This window comes from Bos taurus, chromosome 26 (genome assembly GCF_002263795.3).
Source record: "Bos taurus isolate L1 Dominette 01449 registration number 42190680 breed Hereford chromosome 26, ARS-UCD2.0, whole genome shotgun sequence".
NCBI classification, from domain to species: domain Eukaryota; kingdom Metazoa; phylum Chordata; class Mammalia; order Artiodactyla; family Bovidae; genus Bos; species Bos taurus.
Genome location: NC_037353.1, coordinates 39,529,483 through 39,553,943, shown reverse-complemented (window position 1 = coordinate 39,553,943; position 24,461 = coordinate 39,529,483). Strand labels below are relative to the sequence as shown.

At 51.3% G+C, this 24,461-nt stretch overlaps 1 protein-coding gene across 1 annotated transcript in view; it reads right to left on the bottom strand.

Moving 5' to 3' along the window:
* GRK5 (G protein-coupled receptor kinase 5) overlaps positions 1–24,461 on the bottom strand; it is a 228,061-nt gene that overhangs the window by 34,389 nt on the left and 169,211 nt on the right. Inside the window, exon 4 of the mRNA NM_174331.2 lies at positions 17,726–17,803. Within this exon, the coding sequence (NP_776756.1) occupies positions 17,726–17,803 (78 nt within the window). The remainder of the gene's footprint in view (positions 1–17,725; positions 17,804–24,461) is intronic.

Genomic DNA, 24,461 nt, shown 5'->3' with positions numbered 1-24,461 from the left:
TGAACTGAACTGAAAATCACTGCAGATGATGACTGCAGCCATGAAATTAAAAGGTGCTTGCTCCTTAGAAGAAAAGTTATAACCAACCTAGACAGCATATTGAAAAGCAGAGACATTACTTTACCAACAAAGGTCCATGTAGTCAAAGCTACGGTTTTTCCAGTGGTCATGTATGGATGTGAGAGTTGGACTACAAAGAAAGCTGACTGCCAAAGAATTGATGCTTTTGAACTGTGGTGTTAGAGAAGACTCTTGAGAGTCCCTTGGACTGCAGGGAGATCCAACCAGTCCATCCTAAAGGAAATCAGCCCTGAATATTGCTTGGAAGGACTGATGTTGAAGCTGAAACTCCAATACTTTGGCCACCTTATGTGAAGAACTGACTTATTTGAAAAGACCCTGATGCTGGGAAATATTGAAGGTGGGAGGAGAAGTGGACGACAGACAATGAGATGGTTGGATGGTATCACCAACGCGATGAACATGAGTTTGAGTAGGCACCAGGAGTTGGTGATGGACAGGGAGTCCTGGCATGCCGCAGTCCATGGGGTTGCAAAGAGTCGGACATGACTGAATGGCTGAACAGCAACAACAAAAGTTTTATCATGTCCATCTGATAGATGCAGAAATAGGCCCCGAGGAGTTAAGTAACTTGCCCAAGATCACACAGCTAGCATGGGAGCAGAGACAAGATTCAAAACCAGGCAGTCTGGTCAGAGCCTTATCCCTGAGCACTACAGGTCCTCCAAGGATGCCATAGTCTTTCTCGAATAGTGAGTAGGGATGTAACTCGGCCTTGGAGAGCAAGCCTTCTTTGGAGGCTGGTGGGGCTGGATAATGAGGTGCAGAGGACGTTGTGTGTTTTGGCGAGCACTGTTTGTATTGCACTGTTGTGTACACACACACACACACACACTCAGGCTAATGGCCAGCATATGCTTCGCTTCCCCATATGAAAACATCCCTCCAAGGAGCTCCCTGCTCATTAGCAGCAGTTCCATCAGTGAGCAAAAGGTCAGCCCAGGAGACTGTCCGCTCTATCTCCAGACGCAAGCACTTAGGGCTTAATGATGTGTATATTTTCATATGTGGGCAGTTGACATTCCCCATGTAAACTGTTTGCAATTTCTCAATGTGGACAGACCTGATTTTCAGGAAAAGCTGAGCAAGAGAGGCAAGACACTCTGGAAGACAGGGGTCTCAGGGGGTCCGCTCCCTTCCAAACAGGTGGCTTCCTGCAGCAGGGGGGGTGTTGCCTGTCCCACCCATATCAGGTTGGAGGCAACTGTTTGTTGGGGGGCCAACTCACTTCTCCTCCAGGACAGGAACCAGGGAGGGGCACTCCCACAGTCATACCCTGGCCGCCCCTTGACCCTTGACGGAGAGATCTGCGTCAATGGTGGGAAGCTCTGCACACGGGGCTGCCCGGGCCCAGCCGTGGGCGGGGGCAGGGGTGGGAATCAGTCTCTGGCAAAGCCAGGGTTAGAAGCATCATGGGCGCCTGGGAGAGGGGCCGGCTGATAGCCACTGGCCCCTCCAGGTGACTTTTCCCACGAATTCATATTTTCCATCATTCCCCAGAATAATGCCCTAGGTGGGGCTCGTGGATGCTGAGCCTTAGGGAGCTCTTCAAGGGGCAGAAATGTTGTTTATTCCTGTCTCATCTGAACTTGAGTAAAGCACTTGGCAAGCAGTTAGGACTCTACATGCCCGTAGACAGAACAGTTCATAAACAGAGGACCTGAGGTTCAAATCCAGGCCTGTGCAGCTCCAAAGCCTGCCATCTCTCCACTCTGCTTTGCTGGAATGAACTTACAATGTGCTCTGAACACAGTCAGTGCTCGATACATTTGTTCACCAAATGTGTATGCATATGTTCATTCAAAGCAGAAATGCCTTCATGAGGTCATCTGGTCTACCTCCTGCCTTTGGGCCAACTGGCCCAATCAGTTCTTTGGGATTTTCTTAGTTACAACCAGTTGGAGTGCTTGTTTGGGGTGGAAACTGTGGACTAGAAGCTTGAGGGTGGCTGGGGGAAATTGGAACTGCCTTGGGAGAAGCACCCTGGGGCCATGGGTTCCTGAGCCCATGAAGAGCCATGTCTCTCTGATGCTTTCATTTAACCGTATCCCCCCACGCTTCCAATAAATTCCTCCTTTGAGCAACTGGGAGTTAAGTATCTGCCACTTGCCACCAAGACTCCAGACAAATTCACCATCTGTAAAATCAGGAGCTGGGCCTGGTGGTGAGGAGGACCCTCCAAAGTCTCCCCCTCCCCTCCCTCTTCTCTCCCCCTACTCAAGTTGGCTGGTTCCAAGTTCCATAAAAACTAACTCAGCCCAGCCTGCCTGACACTAGGAACAGGAATTGGGTGAAGAAAGCAGACCGGGAAGGAGGTGGGCAAGGCAGGGCTCATTCCAACCCCCAAATCCCAGCTGGAAGTGAAACCTGCTTGTACAATCACAACTGGCAGACCACGGAGTGCGTTTGCCGATCGGCAGCCTTGGACAACGTTTCACTCCAGGGTTGATTTAAGGTCTGGCTGACAGGAAGAGAAAGCGCCATTCTTCCACCTTTTAATCAAAACCTTCAGTGCCGTGTGGAGAAGCCAGAGGCCGCGGAGCCTAGGTCCATCTGGAGTAGTTCGTCTTCCGCACCTGCCAGGCAGCAGGCACGAACCAACGAGCCCCAGATAAGAACAGAACCAAAGGGAAAGGCAGGGTTTGGTTATCTTGGTCGTTGGGAAAGTGAACCAGCCCAGCCAAGCGCTCTCAAGCAAAGGGGCTGTGAGACTATGGCTCCCGGGCCTGACTAGGCCAGACGACTGCATCCTGTGGCTCTCGGCCCAGACACGAGCTCCTCCCTGGGTGTCCACGTGGGCAACGAAGCTGCTGGACCATGTGGCCTGAGCACCATGCCAGATGCAGCCCCCGAGGGCAGAGACACATGCTGGATAGGCAGCTGGTGGCTGGAGGTCCTTGGGGTAGACACTGGAAAAATGACAAGTCTCACAGCTCCTCTCACACTCTAAGGAGAGGTGAGGCTTGCTGCTGACCGTCAGGGGGGTGTGGTCTCCATTCAGAAGTAATTCACCCCGAAGCAGAGGGAGCTGAAGCTCTGGGGCCCCTTACTTGCAGTCCGGGGAGCAACCGAGTGTTCTCCGTGGGAGAAGAAGCAAGTCTGCACAAGCACTTTTAGGAAATGGAGATCTCAGGTGACAAGCCCCGAATCTCCAAGGCTACAGGCGTCCACTGTGATTTCTTTTCTCATTCTCAGGAAATACTCACTTTGGTACCTAATGTTCTGTTCTTTCTTCTTAAAGAAGACTCTCCCCCAATGTTATTTAAGCTTCAGCTGCCACAAAACCTGGATCTTCCCTTGTCTCTGACAGACAGCACTCAGTCTTGAAGGAGACTTTCTCCAGAGGGGCACCCAGGCACCCACCTCCTGCCTGACGGCCACTCTGCACCTTTATCTTTCTGTGATAAACAGCCAAAGACCCAGAGTCTGAGAGGCTCACAGGGCTCTCTGGGGCTTCTCGTGGCTGGAGAAGGTAAGGAAGGCCATTGCTCTGACACTGTGGTAGGAAGCAGCCCAGTGTCCTTTGTAAGGCCCATGGTTCCATTATGACGCAGACAGAACATGCGGCCACCCTGGCAATCTCCTTAAGTCTTTGGGCAATGATCTCTTATACCAATTCGGGGCTGACCCTGGGTTTAGCTGGTTAGTCTGCCAGGAAGATACTGGAGGGGACAGGAGCTGCCTTTGTGAGCAGACTTAAGAGGTTCTCGGTGCTGTGGCAGATACAAGTTGGGAAGCAAGGAGCCCGGTGTTTCTCCTGCAAGGGTCTGAGCTGACACCATCCATCAGCTACAACAGGTTCCCTGAGTGTCTGTTCTGTGCCCAGGTCATGAGCCGCACCCCAAAGACCTCATAAACTGACTCACTTGGCCAATGGTAGGAGTTCAAGGCTGGTGGGGAGTGAGGGTGGCCAAGTGTGGTGTGGGCTCTCAGCCCCTTGAAGGACGAGCTCAGAGAGGTGACCTTATGGCCAAAGTGAGGTCTTATCAAGGCTCAGAGGATGAAAGGAATGTGGCCGGACAATGAGAAGACCAGCACTCTAAAAGAATCCTAACCCTAACTCTAACACTTCCCAGGTAGAGCTAGTGGTAAAGAACATGCCTGATCCCTGGGTCAGGAAGATCCCCTGGAGAAGGGCATGGCAATCCACTCCAGTATTCTTGCCTGGCAGGCTACAGTCCATAGGGTCGCAGAGTTGGACACAACTGAAGTGACTTAGCACGCACACAACCCTAACCCTATGGCAAAACTGACACTTTTCTAGACAAATTTAAGATGGTAGAGAGCAGGCTCACAGAGACCGTCCACTGGTGGAGGGCTACTGGGTCAGGAAGTCCTCTGAACAAGTAGGCCCTGCATGGGGTCCCAGCCCTTTCGGAGGGTGCCCCGAAAGGGTGGCTGACCTGGCTACCCCAGGTCACAAAGGGTCACATTCTCTGTGTCAGCGAAGTGGTGAAACACAGCCCTCACCCTCCAAGGAGGGAAGAGCAGACTGGGATGTAAAGCATGTTGTCCCTTACATCCTTTGCTGTTTTTAAGTGGCTTCGCAGAAATCAGGATGAAGGATTTTTTTAGAGGTCAGGAAGTGAGAGCACTTTTAAACACTAGTAGAATTTAGCCAGAGGCCCTGAGAGCTGGGCAACTTTAATGAGAAAGAAAGGAAAACACACAAGTGGCCCTGACCCAGACCTTGACTTTTTTACGTCAAAAGCAAAAGCGGATAATTAACAAAACGAAATGTGCCTGGACGTTGGAGTGAGAGGCCAGCCGGGCTCTGTCAACTTGATAATCCCCGGTCAAGAACTGCGGGCCCAGAGCTCGTGTTGGGAGTTGACTCGGTGTTTACACAGGCTGAGGGCTGGCGCTCAGGACCCAGAGAAGCAGGCTTTTTCCTGGCGAGGGGCTTGGATCCGGCCAACTCCGCTCCGGGTCAGGACGGTCACGAGCAGGTAATTCACAAGGCCCAGGTCCGATGGGGCCGGGGTGCAGAATGCTCACACCCTGGGGTGTCTCTCATTCCTTGTGCATGAGCGGCAAGGGCATAGCGAGCCAGTGTTCCATCTTCCAGGTCACCCTCCAGTCCACAGACTCCAGACTGGCTTCAGTGTGAAGCTGTGTTGCAAATACCTTGGCCCAGGAAAACATTTCTCCCGTGAAGATTTCATTCCAGGCGGCTCGGGAGTGAAGGAGGGCAGGCATCTTTCAAGATCCTGGGAAACTCGACTGAAACCCCCAAGATGTCATTTCTCTGCCCAAGACCCACGGTCAGAGACCAGTGTCTGCCCATCCAGGGCAGTGCTGAGGGCGGGGAGGTTGTCCTCAGGAAGCCTGAGGCTGGCTTCACTGTATCCAGCCACTCTCTAAAGAGGAATTCTGGGAAGGAAATAGCACACACACACACACACACACAGGAATGGGGATCAGAGGCAGAGCCGGCTCCACCAGCGTCAAAGGAGACTCCCATTTTCTGCCCTGGAAGGTCACAAGAAAGGAAGAGGAACTTGGACAGGCATGCCCTGGCCTGCTGTGAGGAGCCCCGAGACATCAGGCTGAAGACAGAGAGGGTGTGTTTTCCAGGGAAGTTGGCGGGGAGAAATAAATTTGTCTATCTGAGGGATCCAACCAGTCCATTCTAAAGGAGATTAGTCCTGGGTGTTCATTGGAAGGACTGATGTTGAAGCTGAAACTCTAATACTTTGGCCACCTGATGTGAACAGCTGATTCATTTGAAAAGACCTTGATGCTGGGAAAGATTGGGGGCAGGAGGAGAAGGGGATGACAGAGGATGAGATGGTTGGATGGCATCACCAACTCAATGGACATGAATTTGGGTAGACTCCAGGAGTTGGTGATGGGAGGCCTGGCGTGCTGCAGTTCATAGGGTCTCAAAGAGTTGGACACGACTGAGCAACTGAACTGAACTGAGAGACAATTACACAGTTGTTGAAAATGCTTTGTAGACAGTCTGGGAAATGAGAAAATGCTAATGACACAGCATAAAGGTTGGGCGTCAAGAAGTGGATCACGCACAGGAGGGTCCAGCCTATCCACACAGCCCTCAGCCCACCTGCCACCCCCAGCCCGACTTGCTCCTTCATGAAGCAGCTCGGAAGATGCCTTTGGTCAAGGCCTCTGACAAGATGACGCAGTGGAAAGGAAAGCATCCAGGTTCTAGAATCAGACAGACTGGGGTAACATCTCATCATCACTCTTTCTCTGTTGTTCTTTTTTTTAATTTGTGGTCAAATAGACATAACGGAGAGACTGCCATTTTAACCATTTATAAATAGACAATTCAGCGGCATTAATTGCAGTCATAATGTTGACTATTACCACCATCTTTTCTCAAACTTTCTTATCATCCCAAACAGAAACTCTATACCCATTAAGCAATAACTCTCCATCCCTTCCCCTGAATCTCTGGTAAGCTTTAGTTTTCTTTGTCTCAATGAATTTGCCTATGCTGGACATTTCATGTAAGTAGAATCATACAAATGTGGCCTTTTTTGTTTGATTTCTTTCACTTGGGCTTCCCTTGTGGCTCAGCTGGTAAAGAATCTGCCTGCAATGCAGGAGACTTGGGTTCGATCTCTGGGTTGGGAAGATCCCCTGGAGAAGGGAAAGGCTATTCACTCTAGGCTATTCTGGCCTAGAGAATTCCATGGATCATACAGTCCATGGGGTCTCAAAGAGTTGGACACGACTGAGCAACTTTCACTTCTTCATTTCACTTAGCCTAATGTTTTCAAGATTTATTCATGCTCTAGCAGGACTTCATGCCTATTTATGGCTGAATAATATTCCATTGTATAACAGACCTCATTTTGCTCATCCATTCATCCACCGATGGACACGGCTTATTTTCACATTTCAACAATTGTGAATAATGCTGGTATGGATACTTGCATACAGGTATCTGTATCGGTCCCTGTTTTTAATTCTCCCAGTTTTTACTCTTAATGAAGCCCTTTTTCCAAGGTAAAACAGGGACAATTGTGTCTACTACACAGGACTGTCATGAAGACAGCATGAGATAAAGGTTTAAAACACACAGCATACAGTAAGTGCTCAAACAATGTTACTTAGGGCTTCTCTGGTGGTCCAGCGGTTAAGACATTGCCTACCAATGTAGAAGGTGGGGGTTCGATCCCTGGCTGGACATGCCCCACGGTCAAAAAACCAAAGCATAAAACAGAAGTAATATTGTAACAAATTCAGTGAAGACTTTAAAAATAGTCTACATTAAAAAAAAAATCTGGAAAAAATTGTTTTCAAAAAAATATAATAATGTTACTTTGCCCCGCCTCCCTCATTTATATCCACCCTTAGTAAAGGAGTGTGAGAGGGTTAGATTCAGTGATACCCTCAAGGGCTGTGCTGTGCTAAATCGCTTCAGTCGTGTGACCCTAAGGACTGTAGCTGACCAGGTTCCTCTGTCCATGGGATACTCCAGGCAAGAATACTGGAGTGGGTTGCTGTGCCCTCCTCTAGGAGATCTTCCTGAACCAGGGATCGAACCCACAACTCTTTCATCTCCTGCACTGGTGGGCAGGCTGTTTACCACCAGCGCTACCTGGGAAGCTACCTATGCTTAAACGGTGGCCTTCTCAGTTTTGCACAGCATTTAGACAAGTACTGAGCCAAAGAATGAGAGTCTCACGGGAATTCAGGCTCCGCTGCAGGCCAGCTGGGGTGGGAGGTGGGAAACGAGGCCAGGAAGCTTTCTATTCGTGTCTCTGTGCCACCCTTCTAGCACGGGCGAGTGGGAAGCCCGGTGAGGGATGTTCCAGTCTCCTCTCCCAGCTGTATGACCCTCAGGGACCCGGCTCCTCTTGGGCCTCAGTTCCCTCATCTAGGGCATGAGGAGTCTGGCTTAGCCCAGCAGTTTTCAAAATCTGGGTTCCAGACAGTCCTAAGTGTTCTTCTAAAAGCCAGGGCCTAGGATAGAGAAGAGAGCCAAAGGCCTGCTCAACCACAGCTGATCCACGCATCTTAGCCTTAGGAAATCTACAGCTGAAACTGTGGCCAGGCCCTGGACTGGGGGGCCTCTAAGATCCCCGGGAGCTGCAGCATGCTCTAGGCGGTGTCGTCTCCTTCCCTTTGGGGTGAACCGACAGAATGGTCCCTGAGAGTGGGCTATAAGGGTCATCTCCCAGCACACCAGGACTCCTGCAGGCCCAGACAGTCATTCTGAGCATGGCTCAGCAGCAGGGACCCTCCGTAGGGAGCACTATAGTGCTGGGGGCTGCAGAAACTTGAAATGACCCAGGAACCCTGCTGCTCTTCAAAACAGCGCCCTAGCTCCCTGCTCACTAATAGTTCTTCAATCAAGAGGAAGTGTGAGTGGAGCCCAAGGCAGGGAGCCAGGTTGGATTCTTAGGAGAGCAGGATAGGGAAGGGTCAAGAGCACAGACTCTGAAGTCTTGGCTTCCTTCATGCCAGCTGTGTGACCTTGAGCAAGTTACTTAATCTCTCTGTGTCTTCATCTCCTCATCTTTAAAATGGAGGATTAAATGCGTTATTTAAAGCTCTAAGAACAGTGTTTGGCTCACAGTAAGAGCCGTTCCCAGGAAGTTCCTTTCTCAAGTTTTCTTCTCAATCTTCTTCCACCCTTGAGGCTTTCTGCAGTGCTGAGGTAGGAAGTGGGAAAACCCAGGGTGAAGCTGGCCACCTAGTCAGGCCCTGCCCAGGAGGGGTTCAAGCAGAGGTGAATCCTGAGCTGACCAGATTTCACTGACAACAGGATGGAGATGCTGGGTGCTTGAGAGGCAGACAAGAGTCAAGTGATCTTAGCAGAGACGAAAAGCTGGCTCCAAGGCCCTGGCTCGGAGCTCAAACCCCATGGAAGACATGGCAGGCACTAGGAAGGGAGGCTTTAGCCAAACCTGCCCATATTCCATGGCCTTGGTTGCCCCGGAGACCAAGCTTTGGTTAGATGGTTAGGCCAATTCTGAGCCAGCTCCTTGAGGCCCCAGACCCCAGGAAGGGAGATTCAAGAGTGACCACCCCCCCCCCCCCCAGTCCAGTGCCCTTTGCTTTAGGTCATGCTGTCTCTTCCAACAACAAACCAGCATTTATCAAACGCATCACAGTTAGGAGGCAGACAGCCCAGCATTTTCCAAAGGTGATGAAGTTATCTTAGCCTGGAGGTGCAAGGACACAATTAAATAACATTGAATCACTCAGTGAAAAAAGTATTCCCTTTTCAGTTTTCCTTTAAGTCTTCCATTATCAAGAAGAAAGTCTCAGTGTGATGCTACTTGCCGTCTTGCTAACTTGTCTCTAATACTCGCTACTTTCCCTTCAAAACAAAGAGAAAGGCAGCTCAGAGCCTTAGATGAGCAAAACAGCATCCATCTAGGATGTAATGTCAAATTTTCATGTTATCTTTATGTACAACAAATCAATACTGGCTTTCCAGGCAATTCCAGATACCAAGTTTCCTTTTGAAACATTTATTTTAAGTTAAAAGATGAGTTGATTTAAAGAAGAAGGAGCCCACTTGAGCACCATGGCTATCATCCCCATACTCAGATGGGGAAACTGAGGCTCCAAGGATGCCCAGCTGGAAAGTGGCAGAACAGGGTTCCATGTGCCCCGAGGACAAAGGCTGAAGCCTCTGACTGCCCCAGAGGCCGAGGAGCTGTCCCCTACCAGGAAGGTAGCCTGACTGCACTAGCTGGGATCCCATGCCGCTGCCTGGATGGGGTAGGAGGAGGCGCCAGTGAAGTGAGGCTGTGAGCAGGGGGGCCAGAGAAAGAGGAACTTGGAGTAATTATTATTTCCTTTCATTCAAGCTCCTTACTTTATAAAAGGTGGATGTTTTCCGGAGAGCCAAACAAGCACTAGGAATAGATTTCTTTTGTGCAGCCACTCAGGCTGATGGGTAATTTCCCCCTTAACAAGAACAAACTGCCCTGCTTAGCCTATCATTGTTCACAGAGACAAAGAGGCCTGCATCTGTGGGCCTTGCCAGCGGACCTCCCGCAAGAAATGCCCTCTAAGCACCGCCTGCTCCGGGGCTTTCCAAGCATCCCACAGAGGATGCCAAGCTGGTTCACGTCAGAGGGCTGTCCCAGCCCACCTGCCCACTTCATCTGTCGGAAGAAGCCCATGCAGGGTCCTTTCCACAGGACCCTCTGCCAGGTCTGAGTTTCCCTTGGAATCCACGGATACTTTCTAGCAAAACCACATTGAAACTGGGTGCCACCTGCCTGGCCTTAGTGACCAGGGTGGAGCCCTGGCACAGTTGCTCATGGGCCTAATTAAAATGAACTAGAGTAAAATGTTCTACAAGCAGCATCGTGAAGTAGGATCCTAAGGAGTTCTTTCTAAGCCCTGCCTCTGCTATTCTAAACCAACGTCTCTTCCCTTCTCAAACCTCAGGTGCCTGGTCTGTAAAGTGGTTACACTAATACCCATCTCGGGCAGTTGCTAGAAAGATCCAAGAGCAGGTGATTGCACTGCTGTATCCAGAGGGCCTAAAGAATAGCGTCATGTCGACCAGGAGCAGGGCTGGAGTGCAGGTGAAGGACCAGACCTGGCCCTATTCTTCATAGCAGGCAATGGGCTCTGAGAGATTTATGGACCTAATGTTTCTCCATATACACCCTAATCCTCGAAAAACTGAAGCCTGGGCTTCCCTGGAAGCTCGGTGGTAAAGAATCCACCGGCCAATGTAGGAGACACGGGTTCAGTCCCTGATCTGGGAAGATACCACATACTGCAGAGCAACTAAGCCTGTGCACCACAACTTTTGAGCCTGTGCTCTTAGAGCCTAGGAGCTGCAACTATTGAACCGCAACTTCTGAAGCATCTGAACTACTGAAGCCTGCGCTCCCTAAAGCCTCAGCTCCACAAGAGAAGTCACTGCAATGAGAAGCCCGCTCACCATAACTAGAGAGTAGCCCCTGCTCACCGCAACTAGAGAAAAAGTCTGCACAGCAACAAAAACAGCACAGCCAAAAATGAATAAAATTATTCAAAGAAAACAGGCCTTTTTTACAAGGACAGATAAGACAACATGAAAACAAGTCATTTAAAAACAAGTAACAAAAATGAATCTGAATGTCATCAAATGAAAAATCTTTGTGTTTCAAAGGCCACCAGCAAGAAAGTAAAAAGACAACCCACAGAATGAGAGAAAATATTTGCAAATCATCTGATAAAGGACTTGTACCTAGAACATAAAAAGAACTCTTAGGATTCAACATTAATAAGATGAACAACCCAATTTAAAAATGGGCAAAGGATTTGAATAGACTTTTCTCCAAAGATGATATAGGAACAGCCAATAAGCACATGAAAAGGTGCTCATTAGTCATGCTGCTGCTGCTGCTGCTGCTAAGTCACTTCAGTCATGTCCGACTCTGTGCGACCCCATAGACGGCAGCTCACCAGGCTCCTCAGTCCCTGGGATTCTCCAGGCAAGAACACTGGAGTGGGTTGCCATCACCGTCTCCATCATTAGTCATGAGGAAAATGCAAATCTAACCACAATGAGATACCACTTCACATCCACTAGAATTATTACAAAAACAAAGCAAAACAGAAAATACCAAGTGCTGGAGAGGATGTGGAGAGATTGGCCCCTTCATAACCTGCTGGTGGGAACGTCAGCTGGTGCAGTCACTTTGAAAACAGCCTAGTCATTCCTCAACTGATGAAATATCAAGTTACCATGTGACCCAGCAATTCCACTCCTAAGTACATACCTAAGAGAAACGACAATACACGTTCATGCAAAAACTTGTGCGTGGATGGTCATAGCAGCGTGATTCATCATAGCCCCAAAGTAGAAATGTCCCAAGTGTCTGTCAATTGATGAGGAGATAAATAAAATGGAGCTTATCCATAATGGAATATTACCTATCCAGCCATAAAAAGAAATGAGAAATACTGATACCCACTACAACACGGATGAAACCTTGAAAGAAGTCAGACACGAAAGTCCATATATACACGAATTTAATTATATGAAATGTCCAGAATAGGCACATCCACAGAGACAGGAAGGAGATTAGCAGTTGCCTGGAGTGGGAGGAAAGGGAAATAGGGAGTGATGCTAATGGGAATGGGGTTTTTGTTGGGAGAGATAAATGTCCTGAAATCAGATAGCAGTGATAGTTGCACAGTTCTGCAACAATTTTAAAAACCATTGACCTGTGTATTTAAAAGGGTGAATTTTGTGATGTGTGAATTATATCTCCATAAGCTAGTATTTTATTTTCTGTTTTTATTTTATTTATTTTTAATTTTTGGTCATGCCACACAGCATGTGGAATCTAATTCCCCAACAAGGGATCGAACCCTCAACCCCTGCATTGGAAGCACAGAGTCTTAACTGCTGGACCGGCAGGGAAGTCTCCATAAACTAGTATGTTTTAAATGCTGTCTGTAGTGATGAATGCTGTGTAATACTCTTTTTAGGATCATTTACTATTACTTATTATTATAATTAAGAGTATTTCCTGGTCCACCCCCCAGCTCAGAGCAACCCTGCCCCCTTAACATCTGCTACAGGTATCACCTCTGATCTGTAGGTGCCTGAAAGGCAGAGCCCAATGCATGTCTGATTCGACCAGCTCTGGGCAGCTCCTCTGAGCTGACAAGCCTAAGAATATCTATGGACCACGCCATGCTCATGACTGCCTCACCAGCACTAGAAATAAGCCTGCCAATAGACGTTTTCAGCTTAGGGGCTGGGGAGAGACAGTAACGTGTCACATGGGGACCAAGGCATTTAAAGCTCATGTACTTCCCTCATTTGCCCCTTCCCTTTTGGTGATGGACACACAAAAGCAGCCAGGCCCCCTAGTCTTTATGCAGAAAAGACCCAGTCAAAGTGTGCATGAAATAGAAATTTTGGTATGTGAAGCCCCTGAGATTTGGGGTTTGTTTGTTGTGGCAACTAGCATTAATCATCCTGACTAAGGCATTGCATTTGAAGGAGTCCAGCCTCTCTGGCCAGCCCTCTGAGGCTGGGGGCCCTCCGGACCCCTTCTTGGCCTCTCACAGCTCCACAGCTGGAGTTCATGTCTAAATGATTTCATCATTCAGTGGCCTGATTTTGAAAAACACAGACCAGGACGGGGAAAGTCAGAGGAGAGCCACCACCGAGGGAGGGTCTTGTGCATACCAGCTCCTGGGCTCTGTCCTGGCTGGTATTTATGACCCTCAGGGTACCCGGTCCACTTGACAGAGGAGCAGCCTGAGGTTCCAGGAGGTTAAGGAACTTTCCCAAGGCCGCTCAGTTAAAAGAGACCACGCCTAGCTTCCAACGCAGGTCTACCTTGTTCTAAAACTCGCCTCCACATAAGCACTCTGCTGCCTTTGAGTCAGATCTCAATAGCGTTTGGCCCATCCCAAAGCCCACCCCAGGCTGGTGTCCTCTAACTGCCCCCAGAGCAAAGCTGGCCATGTGTGGGCAACTGACGCAGGATTCTGGGCAGCATCCAACGAGTGGACTTAGTCCCTGGGATGGACGCCTTCAAGTCGGGGTTTGGAGAGAGAGAGATTTCAGCTCCGGAAGTGAGTTTTGACTTTGAGCAGGGATGTGCCAGCCAGACTCCCAGCAAACACCCCCTGTCAGACTCTGGGGGACACGAGCCAGCTCAGTGTCAGCTTCCCAGAAAGAGATCTGAGTGGGCAGAGGGGAGAGGCTCATGGGGGGAAGCTTCCTGGGCCCCCTCCTGTCTCATTCAAACCAACTCACAATGAAAGACAGCCATGTGTGCAGCGCTGTGGGGGGTAGGGGTGGGGTAGAGGGGACACACAATAGATGCCATCATCTCTGCCCAGAGAGCTAATAGCCCGGCCACCGTCCTGAGCACCCTGCCCTTCCTGGGGGCATCCGCACCCACTCAGTGACTCAAGGTGGAAAGCACAGACTCCCCTTGCCCCCTCTGCTGACTTCCCACACCTGTCATCCCCTGAGAGCTCCTTCTGCCTGACATTTCCCAAGGCCCTGGTGTCTATTTCCACAGCTATGGCAGCAGCTCCCAGGATGGCCTCCTGCCTTAAGTCCTCTTCTTCCCCTTCCTCTGCTACACGAGGGCCAGAGAGACCAACCTGGGCTGTGCATGGCCTTCAGAGCCTTCGGGGCTCCCCACTGCCCTTAGGATGGTGCAAATGCCCCACCATGGTTTTCCAAGCCTTGCCTCCCAGAAGGTCCCTGTCCCCCTACTAGAAATAAGCCTGCCAATAGTCGTTTTCAGCTTAGGGGTTGGGGACAGACCTCCCTGCCAACACACATCCATTCCCCTCTACGCACGAAGGCCTCTCACCCTCAATGCTACTGACATTTCGGGCCCAGATAATTCTTAGGTGGGGGGCCGTCCTGTGCATTGGAGGACGTCAGCTGCATCTCTGAACCGTGTATATTAGACGCTAGGAGCACATTCCCCATTCGTGTCAATCAAAAAGATCTCCAGACTCTGCCAAACGCCCCCAGGTGAGAGCCCCTGCTCCGGACCTTTGCACAGGAAAGGCCCCACTCCTTTCTTTCCATTTGTACCTGGCTTCCTCACCACCACGTGAAACTTTGGTTCAGCTGCATCAACTTTCAGAAACCTTCCTGGCTCACCCAGGGTGGCCCAGGACAGCGTCCCCCCGGCCTCCCTCACTTCCCTGTGCGCTGTCCACCACTGCTCTTGTCAGACCGCATTCGGCCCGTCTGGTGATGTGCTGTCGCCCCCTCTGTAAGGGGGGCTCCTCAGAACCCAGCCTCTGGGGCTGTGGAAGCACCAACCCCAGAGACCTGCAGAAGCACAACAGAGCAGCAGGTAGGAGCGACGGCTTCTGACCAGAGGCAGAGGAGACTCTGTGCGATGGAGCAGACACAGAAGGAGAAAGATAAGAGTCGGCGGAGCGCCTTCCAGGTCGGAGGCCTTGCCAGGAACAGCTCGGACAAAGGTGACCAGGTGGGCATGTAAAGATGGGACTGGGAGGTGGTGGCTGGAGCTCCCAGCCTGGGGGCTCTGGGAGCGAAAGCTGGAGGCCAGGTCCTGAAGACCCCTGGAGGCGTTTTGCAGCCCCAGACGTATTCAGCAGGATGTGAAATTATGAGGCGGGGAGGGGAAGTCTGGGAAATGCTTTGTTATCAGTTGAGCTGGTTTCTTTACCTCTCAAGAGCCTTTAATGTGCTCACACACCGGGTAAATCTTTACAAGGGAGAGATGCGGGGAAAAGTCATGTCCACAAGTAACTGACCACAGACGTGTTTTTTTCACAGTTCAGTTCAGTCGCTCCGTCGTTTCTGACTCTTTGCAACCTCGTGGACTGCAGCACGCCAGGCCTCCCTACTCAAACTCATGTCCATTGGGTCGGTGATGGTCGGTTTTTTTTTCACAGATCCTCTCAAATGATCAGTGTCCATCATTGTTTAGTAGCTGAGTCATGTCCAACTCTGCGACCCCATGGACTGTAGCCGGTCAGGCTCCTCAGCCCATGGGATTCTCCAGACGAGAATCCTGCAGTGGGTTGCCATGCCGTCCTCCAGGGCATCTTCCCAACCCAGGAATCAGTCGTGTGTCTCCTGCATTGGCAGGAGGACTCTTTACCGCTGAGCCACCAGGAAAGCCCCGTCTACCCTTTGGAAAATGCTGCTTGGAGCCGAGACATGAGTTGCACCTTGAGGAGGACTGTGAGGTAAAGACTATCTGTGTTTGAGGACAAGGGTCCTGGGGGTCATTCGGAGGCCTCAGAGCTGGGGCTTCAGCCACATGGCTCCTCTCCCAGCTGCTGGGGCATCTGCAGCCCCGAGAAGGAACACAGGCTCCTGCGAGAGTGACTGCAGGAAGGACCTGGCCGGCAGCGCAAAATTTATTATAGGAAAACAGTCAACCCCCAGACCACTTGGGCCACCTCCCCCAGGCCCCTGGGCCATACCATATGGTGTGGTTTAAATTTCTAAAATTGAAGAGTACTTAAGGAAAAAATGTTGGCAAGCTCTGAGCACTTGTAAAACCTTCTGAGCTGAGGGGGAGGCTGGGCCCCATCCCTCCAGGAGACATAGGCAGTGCGCAGCAGGGGCAGCGAGGTCTGGGGGGCCCAGACCGGGGTCCAAGAGCAGAGGCTTCTGGTCAAGGCTGGCCAGTGTGGAGACAGGGAAGTGACCCCCTGCAGTAGCCCTAGGATGAGCTGAAGGAGCCAGAAGGCCAGCCAAGGAACCACCTCATCTTCAGCAAAGATCCCAGCCAGACCAGCAGATGTGGGGGTAGGGTCGGGGGGTCACTGGGGGTGGGGTAGGGGTCACTGGTGAGATGGGGTGCAGACACTCTCTGTACTGCTGTCTAAGCGTCTGGATGAAGTTTGTGTAGTGAGCTGGGTCCTCAGGTCTGTCCCTGCAGATGGAGCAGGCAGTTGGGTGTGCCCAGGGCCACGCCTTGTACAGAGAGAGCCAGCCCTGTCCAGCATCTGAAAGAGCTGATGAACATGAATCCTCTTGCTTCTGAAAAGTGCAAAGGCCCTGGGGTGGCCTGCCATTCCATTAAGAGGCATGTAGGATTACGATGGAAGCAGAAGCAGAGAAACAGCGGAGGGAAGTAACAGGGGTGCTGGCTCAGCAGAAGCAGGAGGAAGTGCCACAGGGGCCAACCTTGGGGTGGGGCTGGGCCCGTGGCCCGCAGGCCAGCACAGCTGCTCCAGGCGAGGGCTCAGTGCAGCCCGAGGGGCCCGCATCACTGCATGGGCCCCTGGGACCTGTCTAATATCACCGGGGGCAGCGAGGCTTGAGGTGGGACCAGAACTGCCAAGGACCCCTGGGACACCTGCTGAGAACAACGAGGTGGGGCTTATCCTCCTCCTCAAGGGACTTCCAAGCTGTGTGGATAAAATGTATAAAACTGTGCAGAAGAATCCATAAGTGCAGGGAGGGGAGGAGGCCTGGTTGTCAACTCAGAAAGAGCTACTGTGGGTTTAACCCCCTTGTGAATGCCTTCACCAGTAGATGCAGGGGAGGGCAGGTGTTCAGTGGCCCACTTGTCATAGGAGGAGCTGCTGTGTGAACTGGATTCCTTCTGTTCACAGTCCTACCTCTGTCTCCTGACCGGAAGTCAAAACCTGAGTGGCTGCGGCAGCCCTGATTTGCCGCCTCCAGCGTCAGGGCCACCATGAATTCGAACAGGCCATGGGTGTGGCCCCATGCCCCAGGGGAGGTCAGGGTGGCCCCTCGCCCTCCAGCTTACCCCAGAGCGCTTCAGAATACTCAGCACTCTGCTGTGTTCAGCCAGTGTTACCTCTGCCCACTCAGCTTCAGCCAGGCCCTCCTCCTAAGCACTCTTGGGCCCTTCCTGGTCACACCAACCTCTCAGCCCTTTCTTCTGGGTACTCTGACCCCTGCCTCAGTTGAGCCTTCACCTGTCCCGCCACAAACGCCTGGGCATGAGCAGAGGGCAGCAAGAGTGCCCCTGGAGGGGACTGGGCCCCCAAGAAGCAGGCCTCCCCACTGCAGGCCTACTCTGGCCTGGACCACCTGCGCTGGCCCTGCCAGGCTTGGGTACCTCTGAAGAGGATAAAAATTCTGAATCTGGAGACCAATGGCATCCCTGGCTGGGTGCTCCCCACTGGCCTAGCACAGACCTGGGGGCCCATATTCCTGCATAAGGCCTCCCACTCCTGCTGTGGGGTTTGGGTAGCCTCTTACCTTTGGGGTGAGGTACTTGGTCATAATTTCCTTCCCTTTTTCTCCCAGTTTTTCATCTGGAGTAACTTCATATTCTGCCTAAAAGAGAAGAAGGAAAAGAACAATAAGAGATTTGCTCATGAGCTTCTTAAAACTGTAGAACCTTAGAGGCCCCTGGAGAAGACACCCTGGAGGTCACGTGACCGAACTCCTTCTTCGGCAGGACAGGGAGTGAGGCCCAGAGAAGGGAGGGGCCCTGGTGTCCAGTCCAGCTGGCTCAGCTCCACTGTGGACACGTGCTCAGAACAGCGGCAGCACACTAGTCACTGGGGAGCCAACGCTGGTGCTCGGACCCCGCCCCACACCCACAGAGTCAGACCCTCTGGTGATGGGGTCAAGCATCCAGGCAGCTGGTGGGGAGAACCACAAGCTTAGGAAAATCAAAAGAAGCTGCTGGAAATTAACTAGAGCCGGCAAACTGGAAGGCCCTCAAGAGGCTGCCTGAGGTCACTCAGACCTTACATGCTACATGACCTTGGACAGTTTCCTCAACCGCCATACAATGAAGCTGGAAAAAACGCCTATGTATAGGGCGATTGTGCAGAGAAAACAAGACAAATCTGGGCACATAATAAATACTCAATTAACGGCTGCTCTATTTACCACCATTGCAATTACCACACCTTGTAAGAGAAGACAATAATATGCATGCTATAACTTTGACAGTTTTTCAGTTTACAAAGGGAACACACAGAGATTTTTCAGATATTCTTATATGAACCGTATTTAAGCCCAGGTAGTGATACGATGGTACAGAACCTGCCTGCTGATGCAGGAGACATGGGTTTGATCCCTGGGTCAGGAAGATCCCCTGGAGAAGGGAATGGCAATCCACTCCAGTATTCTTGCCTGGAGAATTCCATGGACAGAGGAGCCTGGTGGGCTACAGTCCACAGGGTCACAAAGAGTCGAACACGACTAAGAGACTGAGCTCACAGTGACACAGAAGGCAGGCTGCAATCACATGCCTTCACCCACATACAAAGAGCAGGGCGTTTAGCAGAGTTGCCCAGGGTCAGTGGTGGGGAAGCAGCAGGGCTGGAACATGGACCTCCAAGCCCGGACCCCTTTCACAACACCAAGGAATTTAGGACCCAGATCGCTGACCATGCCAGTGGGATCCAGGCTCTGTAGAAGCGAGGCTTCGAAAGACGGGCCATTTTATTCTCCCTGACCCCACGTGAGGCTCCTCCACAGGCACTTGATCCACCTGCCAAGAGGATAAAAGGCTGCCTCGACTTAATGAAAAGCCTGGTGAGCTTGCCTTTCTCATTTCAACAAGGGAACTAATTGCAAATTGTTTATAACTGGTTCCAAATCTGCCACCCAAGGATTTGTCAGCCTCCATCCAAAAGTGCAGCTATTTCCAAAGAGACAGGAAGTGACACCAGCACAGAGGGTCTGAAACTCCTTTCCCGGCCACCTCACTGTAGAGTTAGACCCCAGTACTCACCCCCACCCCCACCCCCGGGCGAGTTCAAATCAGACTCTCAGTGTCTAGAGTCCGGTTTCTCACCAGTCCAGTCAGGAAGACCCTCCTGGGCTGGAGCTACACCTCTCTGTGGCAGAGGGTTCTAGAACACAGCTGCCCACCTATCTTCCATGGGGGGCAGAGAGATGCTCCCAGTATCCAGCTGCCCTGGGAACCCCGCCTGGTGGTCTGGCTCTGTGGGAATTTACCCAGACTGCTTTGCAGGGCCCAGGCCACAGGCAAATGGCCGCCTACCTTTTGGGGGGTAACTCAATCCCATGCAGAACCCTGGATTTGCACCGTCCCAAAATACCTCTGCAAAGGCGGCTCTATTTAACCAAACGGAGGTCTGAGGCTCACTAATCAGCCTCAATAGCCAGCTGAAAATATTATTGCTCTGGGTACTAAAACCCACGTTAAAAAAAATAACAACACTTTCAGGTCAGCTGCCTCCCAGCAGAGGCCCGGCCGGGCAGCTGGGCGCCAGGGTTCCACAGGGAGGCAGCCGGGAGCACGCCGGGACAGGCCTCCCCAGCCCGGGATCAAAAGGCCTTTCTTTGAGAGTCCATGTCAGGTCACCACCTCCTGAAGAGCATTTGTGCTGGGAGGCAGAAAACCAACAGAAGGCTTCCAGCTGGGCTTTCCGCACCGATTAAGTCACCTGGAGTGACAGGCCATGTCTCCACTGTGACCCCCGAGAGGGGCTCCTGGGGGACCCGTCCTGAGAGGCCACCTACGGAGAAAAACACCCCGGCCGGGCAGCGCTCAGGGCGATCACATGGGCCGGAGGCGGGGACCACCGGGAATCCGCTCCTGCGGGAGCACCCTTGCCCAGGTGGTGGGCAAAAGCTGCCGGAATCAGCTGCAGCCAGAAAACAGAAGCAGCAAATAAGAAGTTCGGTTGGCCAGTGCTCTGTGACGACCTCAGAGAGGTGGGATGGGGTGGGAGGCGGGAGGGCGGTTCCAGAGGGAGGCGACACATGTATGCCTGTGGCTGATGCGTGCTGAGCTACGGCAGAAACCAACACAACATTGTAAGGCAATACCCTCCAATTAAAAATAAATAAATTAAAAGAAGTTGGGTTGGGCCAACAGCCTAGAATTTTACAATTGGAAATGGCAGACAGTGACTTCAGTGAACAGAGAGGTAAACGACATGCCAAGAGGACCTGTGACGTCCATCCATAGGAGTTCCCTCCAACAAGAGGGGTGGGCTTATCCCCACCCCCGCCCCCAACAGAGGGGACACACACGGTCCTCCCTGCTGTGTTGCCCACTTGAAACTTTCTCCTGCCCTGGGCTCAGCCCTAACGGCCAGAGCGCCAAAGAGCTCCTTGCCAATCCACTCGGAGAACACTTCTCTTCCCCAGATACATCCACGGTGCCAACCGAGGGAGGCATTTAATGAGCCTTCTCTCCGCACGGTGATTTATGCCAAACACAGGAATGGGCTTTGGGGAGGAGATGCTGTAACACAAAGCGCAAAATACGACATTGAGTTCAAGGCAAAAAGAATTATTTATATATCTGTGCCTGCCAAGAGGGTATAAACATCTGTGTACATCCTAGTTTATAAAGCCAATATTTCATCCTCTTGGCAGGCTCTAATTGCATCATCCATCTCAGAAAATGCTAATGAAAATATGTCCTCTATTAAACACATTTCTCTCAGATGAGTTTTTAAAAAAACATGAAGATTGCAAACCGGTACAAGGGGCCCTGCCACGTTCTCACAGAAGCCGGCGCTGATTTTTACAGAGAGGAGTCTGAGCAGAATTCCTCTCCACGAGATGTCATCCCCCTCCTCTCGGGAACCCTTCTCCTGCCCTGGCAGGAAGATGAAGTCAGAGAAGCTTTGAGGTCTCGCCACCTCCGGCTTCTGTAATTACCGATGTGGTCAGCTTTTCCAGAGTCTTCGCGGCAGGGACAAGTGACGCGCCCAGCTGGCAAGGCTGCTCCCCGTGGCCCTCTCTGGAGAAACACCCGGCTCCTCCCACACCGGCCTTGGCATCTTGCCGGTGCCAACCCTGGGGGCCAGGGGTTTCCATCTGCCCCTCTGGAGTCACTGCCCACCCCGCTTTGGGACAGAGGAGAGTGAGGATGGGGAGCTCCCTGCCAGTTCCCTCCCTGCCGGGCGCCCAGGCTCCTGCAGCTGCCTTCTCCCACTCCTTCCCGTATGGGCCCCTGTCCCTGCAGAGCTGGAGGCGGCGAAGGCTCGGATGTATCTGCGTACGTAGGCCAGGACTCCGACAACCGCCCTTCATTAAACCCTACTTCATTCACATGTGAGCGAGCCATCCATCTCTGGCCAAGTCCCTCACTGATGCTTGAAAAATCCTTCAGAAGGCTGGCATTGCCTGCCACTTTTCATCAGCCCAGCTAGAATGGAGAAGCTCTACAAACAGGGGTGTCCCTGCACCAGGGTCCCAGGGTCAGATGGGCCTGGTCAGCCTCACAGCCTGTGTCCACCTGGGCAGGCAGAGCCTTCTCAGATCTCTGGCTATCATGTGAGGAGCCCTGTCGGGCCTGGGTCAGGAAGGGGTTCCCTGGCCCAGGGTCAATGGGGCGGGCTCAGAGAAAGAAGGGAAGGAGGAGCGGACCCCTGGCCACGTGGGGTACAGAGGGTGATAGGAGGGATCCCAAGGAGAGGCGGCACCATAGCCACCAAGCTTGAGCGACACATCTGGACAGAGGTGAACTCAGAAAAGTTAGAGAGGGTTCTGACCCTCTCTTGGGGTGGGGGTGGGACGGGGCGGGGGGTGGTTGGCTGACGTGTCTGAGTCCCACAGCGGAGAGCCTGTGCTCTCGCCTCCTGCCCACCAGTCATTCTCCCAGGAGCTCAGCTCTCAGCGGCTCTCTGCCACCCCTTCACCGCTCCTCCTCTGCCCCCAGCCCCCAGCATTCTTCCCCTGTCCTCACTCCCCACAGGGCTCTCAAGGCCATCATGCAAAGGGCTCTCCCTGTTACTCTTTCAATTCTAAGTGAAAAGAACCTCAACCTAGTCTGATTCAGGCACAACTAGAATCTCTGGGTTCCTGAGCTCCGAGGATGGGGTGAACAACCAACTTGTGGGGAAAATGGAAATGCAGCCTGGCCCAGAGCAACAGAACCAGGTATGTGAGCACCTCTGGAACCTACGCTCACAGCGTGTGTGTCTGTGTGTGTATTTGTGGCTGTTTGTGTGTGTGTGTCTGTGTGTGTATGTGTCTGTGTGTATGTGTCTATATGTGTGTGTGTGTCTGTGTGTGTATATATGTCTGTGTGTGTGTCTGTGTCTGTGTGTGTATATGCATGTGTGTATGTGTCTGTGTGTGTCTGTGCATGTGTGTCTCTGTGTATGTCTGTGTGTCTCTGTGTGTATGTCTGTGTCTGCATGTGTCTATGTGTGTGTGTGTCTGTGTGTGTGTGTGTCTGTGTGTGTGTGTGTCTGTGTGTGTGTGTGTCTGTGTGTGTGTGTATCTGTGTCTCTGTGTGTGTTGGCCTCATTCTCCCTCGGTGCTGCCTGACTTGCTCCAGTGGCAGGAAACATGGTGCCCAGGTTTTTTATTCTAAGCCTCCTCTACCAGAGAAGGAATTCCCCTCAAGTCAATCAGTTCAGTTCAGTCGCTCAGTCGTGTCCGACTTTTTGCGACCCCATGAATCGCAGTACGCCAGGCCTCCCTGTCCATCACCAACTCCCAGAGTTCACTCAGACTCAACGTCCATTGAGTCAGTGATGCCATCCAGCCATCTTATCCTCTGTCGTCCCCTTTTGCCCCTGCCCCCAATCCCTCCCAGCATCAGAGTCTTTTCCAATGAGTCAACTCTTCGCATGAGGTGGCCAAAGTACTGGAGTTTCAGCTTTAGCATCATTCCTTCCAAAGAACACCCAGGGCTGATCTTTAGGATGGACTGGTTAGATATCCTTGCAGTCCAAGGGACTCTCAAGAGTCTTCTCCAACACCACAGTTCAAAAGCATCAATTCTTTGGCCCTCAGCCTTCTTCACAGTCCAACTCTCACATCCATACATGACCACTGGAAAAACCATAGCCTTGACTAGACAGACCTTTGTTGGCAAAGTAATGTCTCTGCTGTTGAATATGCTATCAAGTTGGTCATAACTTTCCTTCCAAGGAGTAAGCGTCTTTTAATTTCATGGCTGCAGGCACCATCTGCAGTGATTTTGGAGCCCCCAAAAATAAAGTCTGACACTGTTTCCACTGTTTCCCCATCTATTTCCCATGAAGTGATGGGACCAGATGCCATGATCTTCGTTTTCTGAATGTTGAGTTTTAAGCCAACTTTTTCACTCTCCTCTTTCACCTTCATCAAGAGGCTTTTTAGTTCCTCTTCACTTTCTGCCATAGGGTGGTGTCATCTGCATATCTGAGGTTATTGATATTTCTCCCAGCAATCTTGATTCCAGCTTGTGCTTCTTCCAGCCCAGCATTTCTCATGATGTACTCTGCATAGAAGTTAAATAAGCAGGGTGACAATATACAGCCTTGATGTACTCCTTTTCCTATTTGGAACCAGTCTGTTGTTCCATGTCCAGTTCTAACTGTTGCTTCCTGACCTGCATACAAATTTCTCAAGAGACAGATCAGGTGGTCTGGTATTCCCATCTCTTTCAGAATTTTCCACAGTTTATTGTGGTCCACCCAGTCAAAGGCTTTGGCATAGTCAATAAAGCAGAAATAGATGCTTTTCTGGAACTCTCTTGCTTTTTTCATGATCCAGCAGATGTTGGCAATTTGGTCTCTTGTTCCTCTGCCTTTTCTAAAACCAGCTTGAATATCTGGAAGTTCACAGTTCACATATTGCTGAAGCCTGGCTTGGAGAATTTTGAGCACTACTTTACTAGCATGTGAGATGAGTGCAACTGTGCTGTAGTTTGAGCATTCTTTGGCATTGCCTTTCTTTGGGATTGGAATGAAAACTGACCTTTTCCAGTCCTGTGGCCACTGCTGAGTTTTCCAAATTTGCTGGCATATTGAATGCAGCACTTTCACAGCATCATCTTTCAGGATTTGAAATAGCTCAACTGGAATTCCATCACCTCCACTAGCTTTGTTCGTAGTGATGCTTTCTAAGGCCCACTTGACTTCACATTCCAGGATGTCTGGCTCTAGGTCAGTGATCACACCATCGTGATTGTCTGGGTCGTGAAGATCTTTTTTGTACAGTTCTTCTGTGTATTCTTGCCATCTCTTCTTAATATCTTCTGCTTCTGTTAGGTCCATAC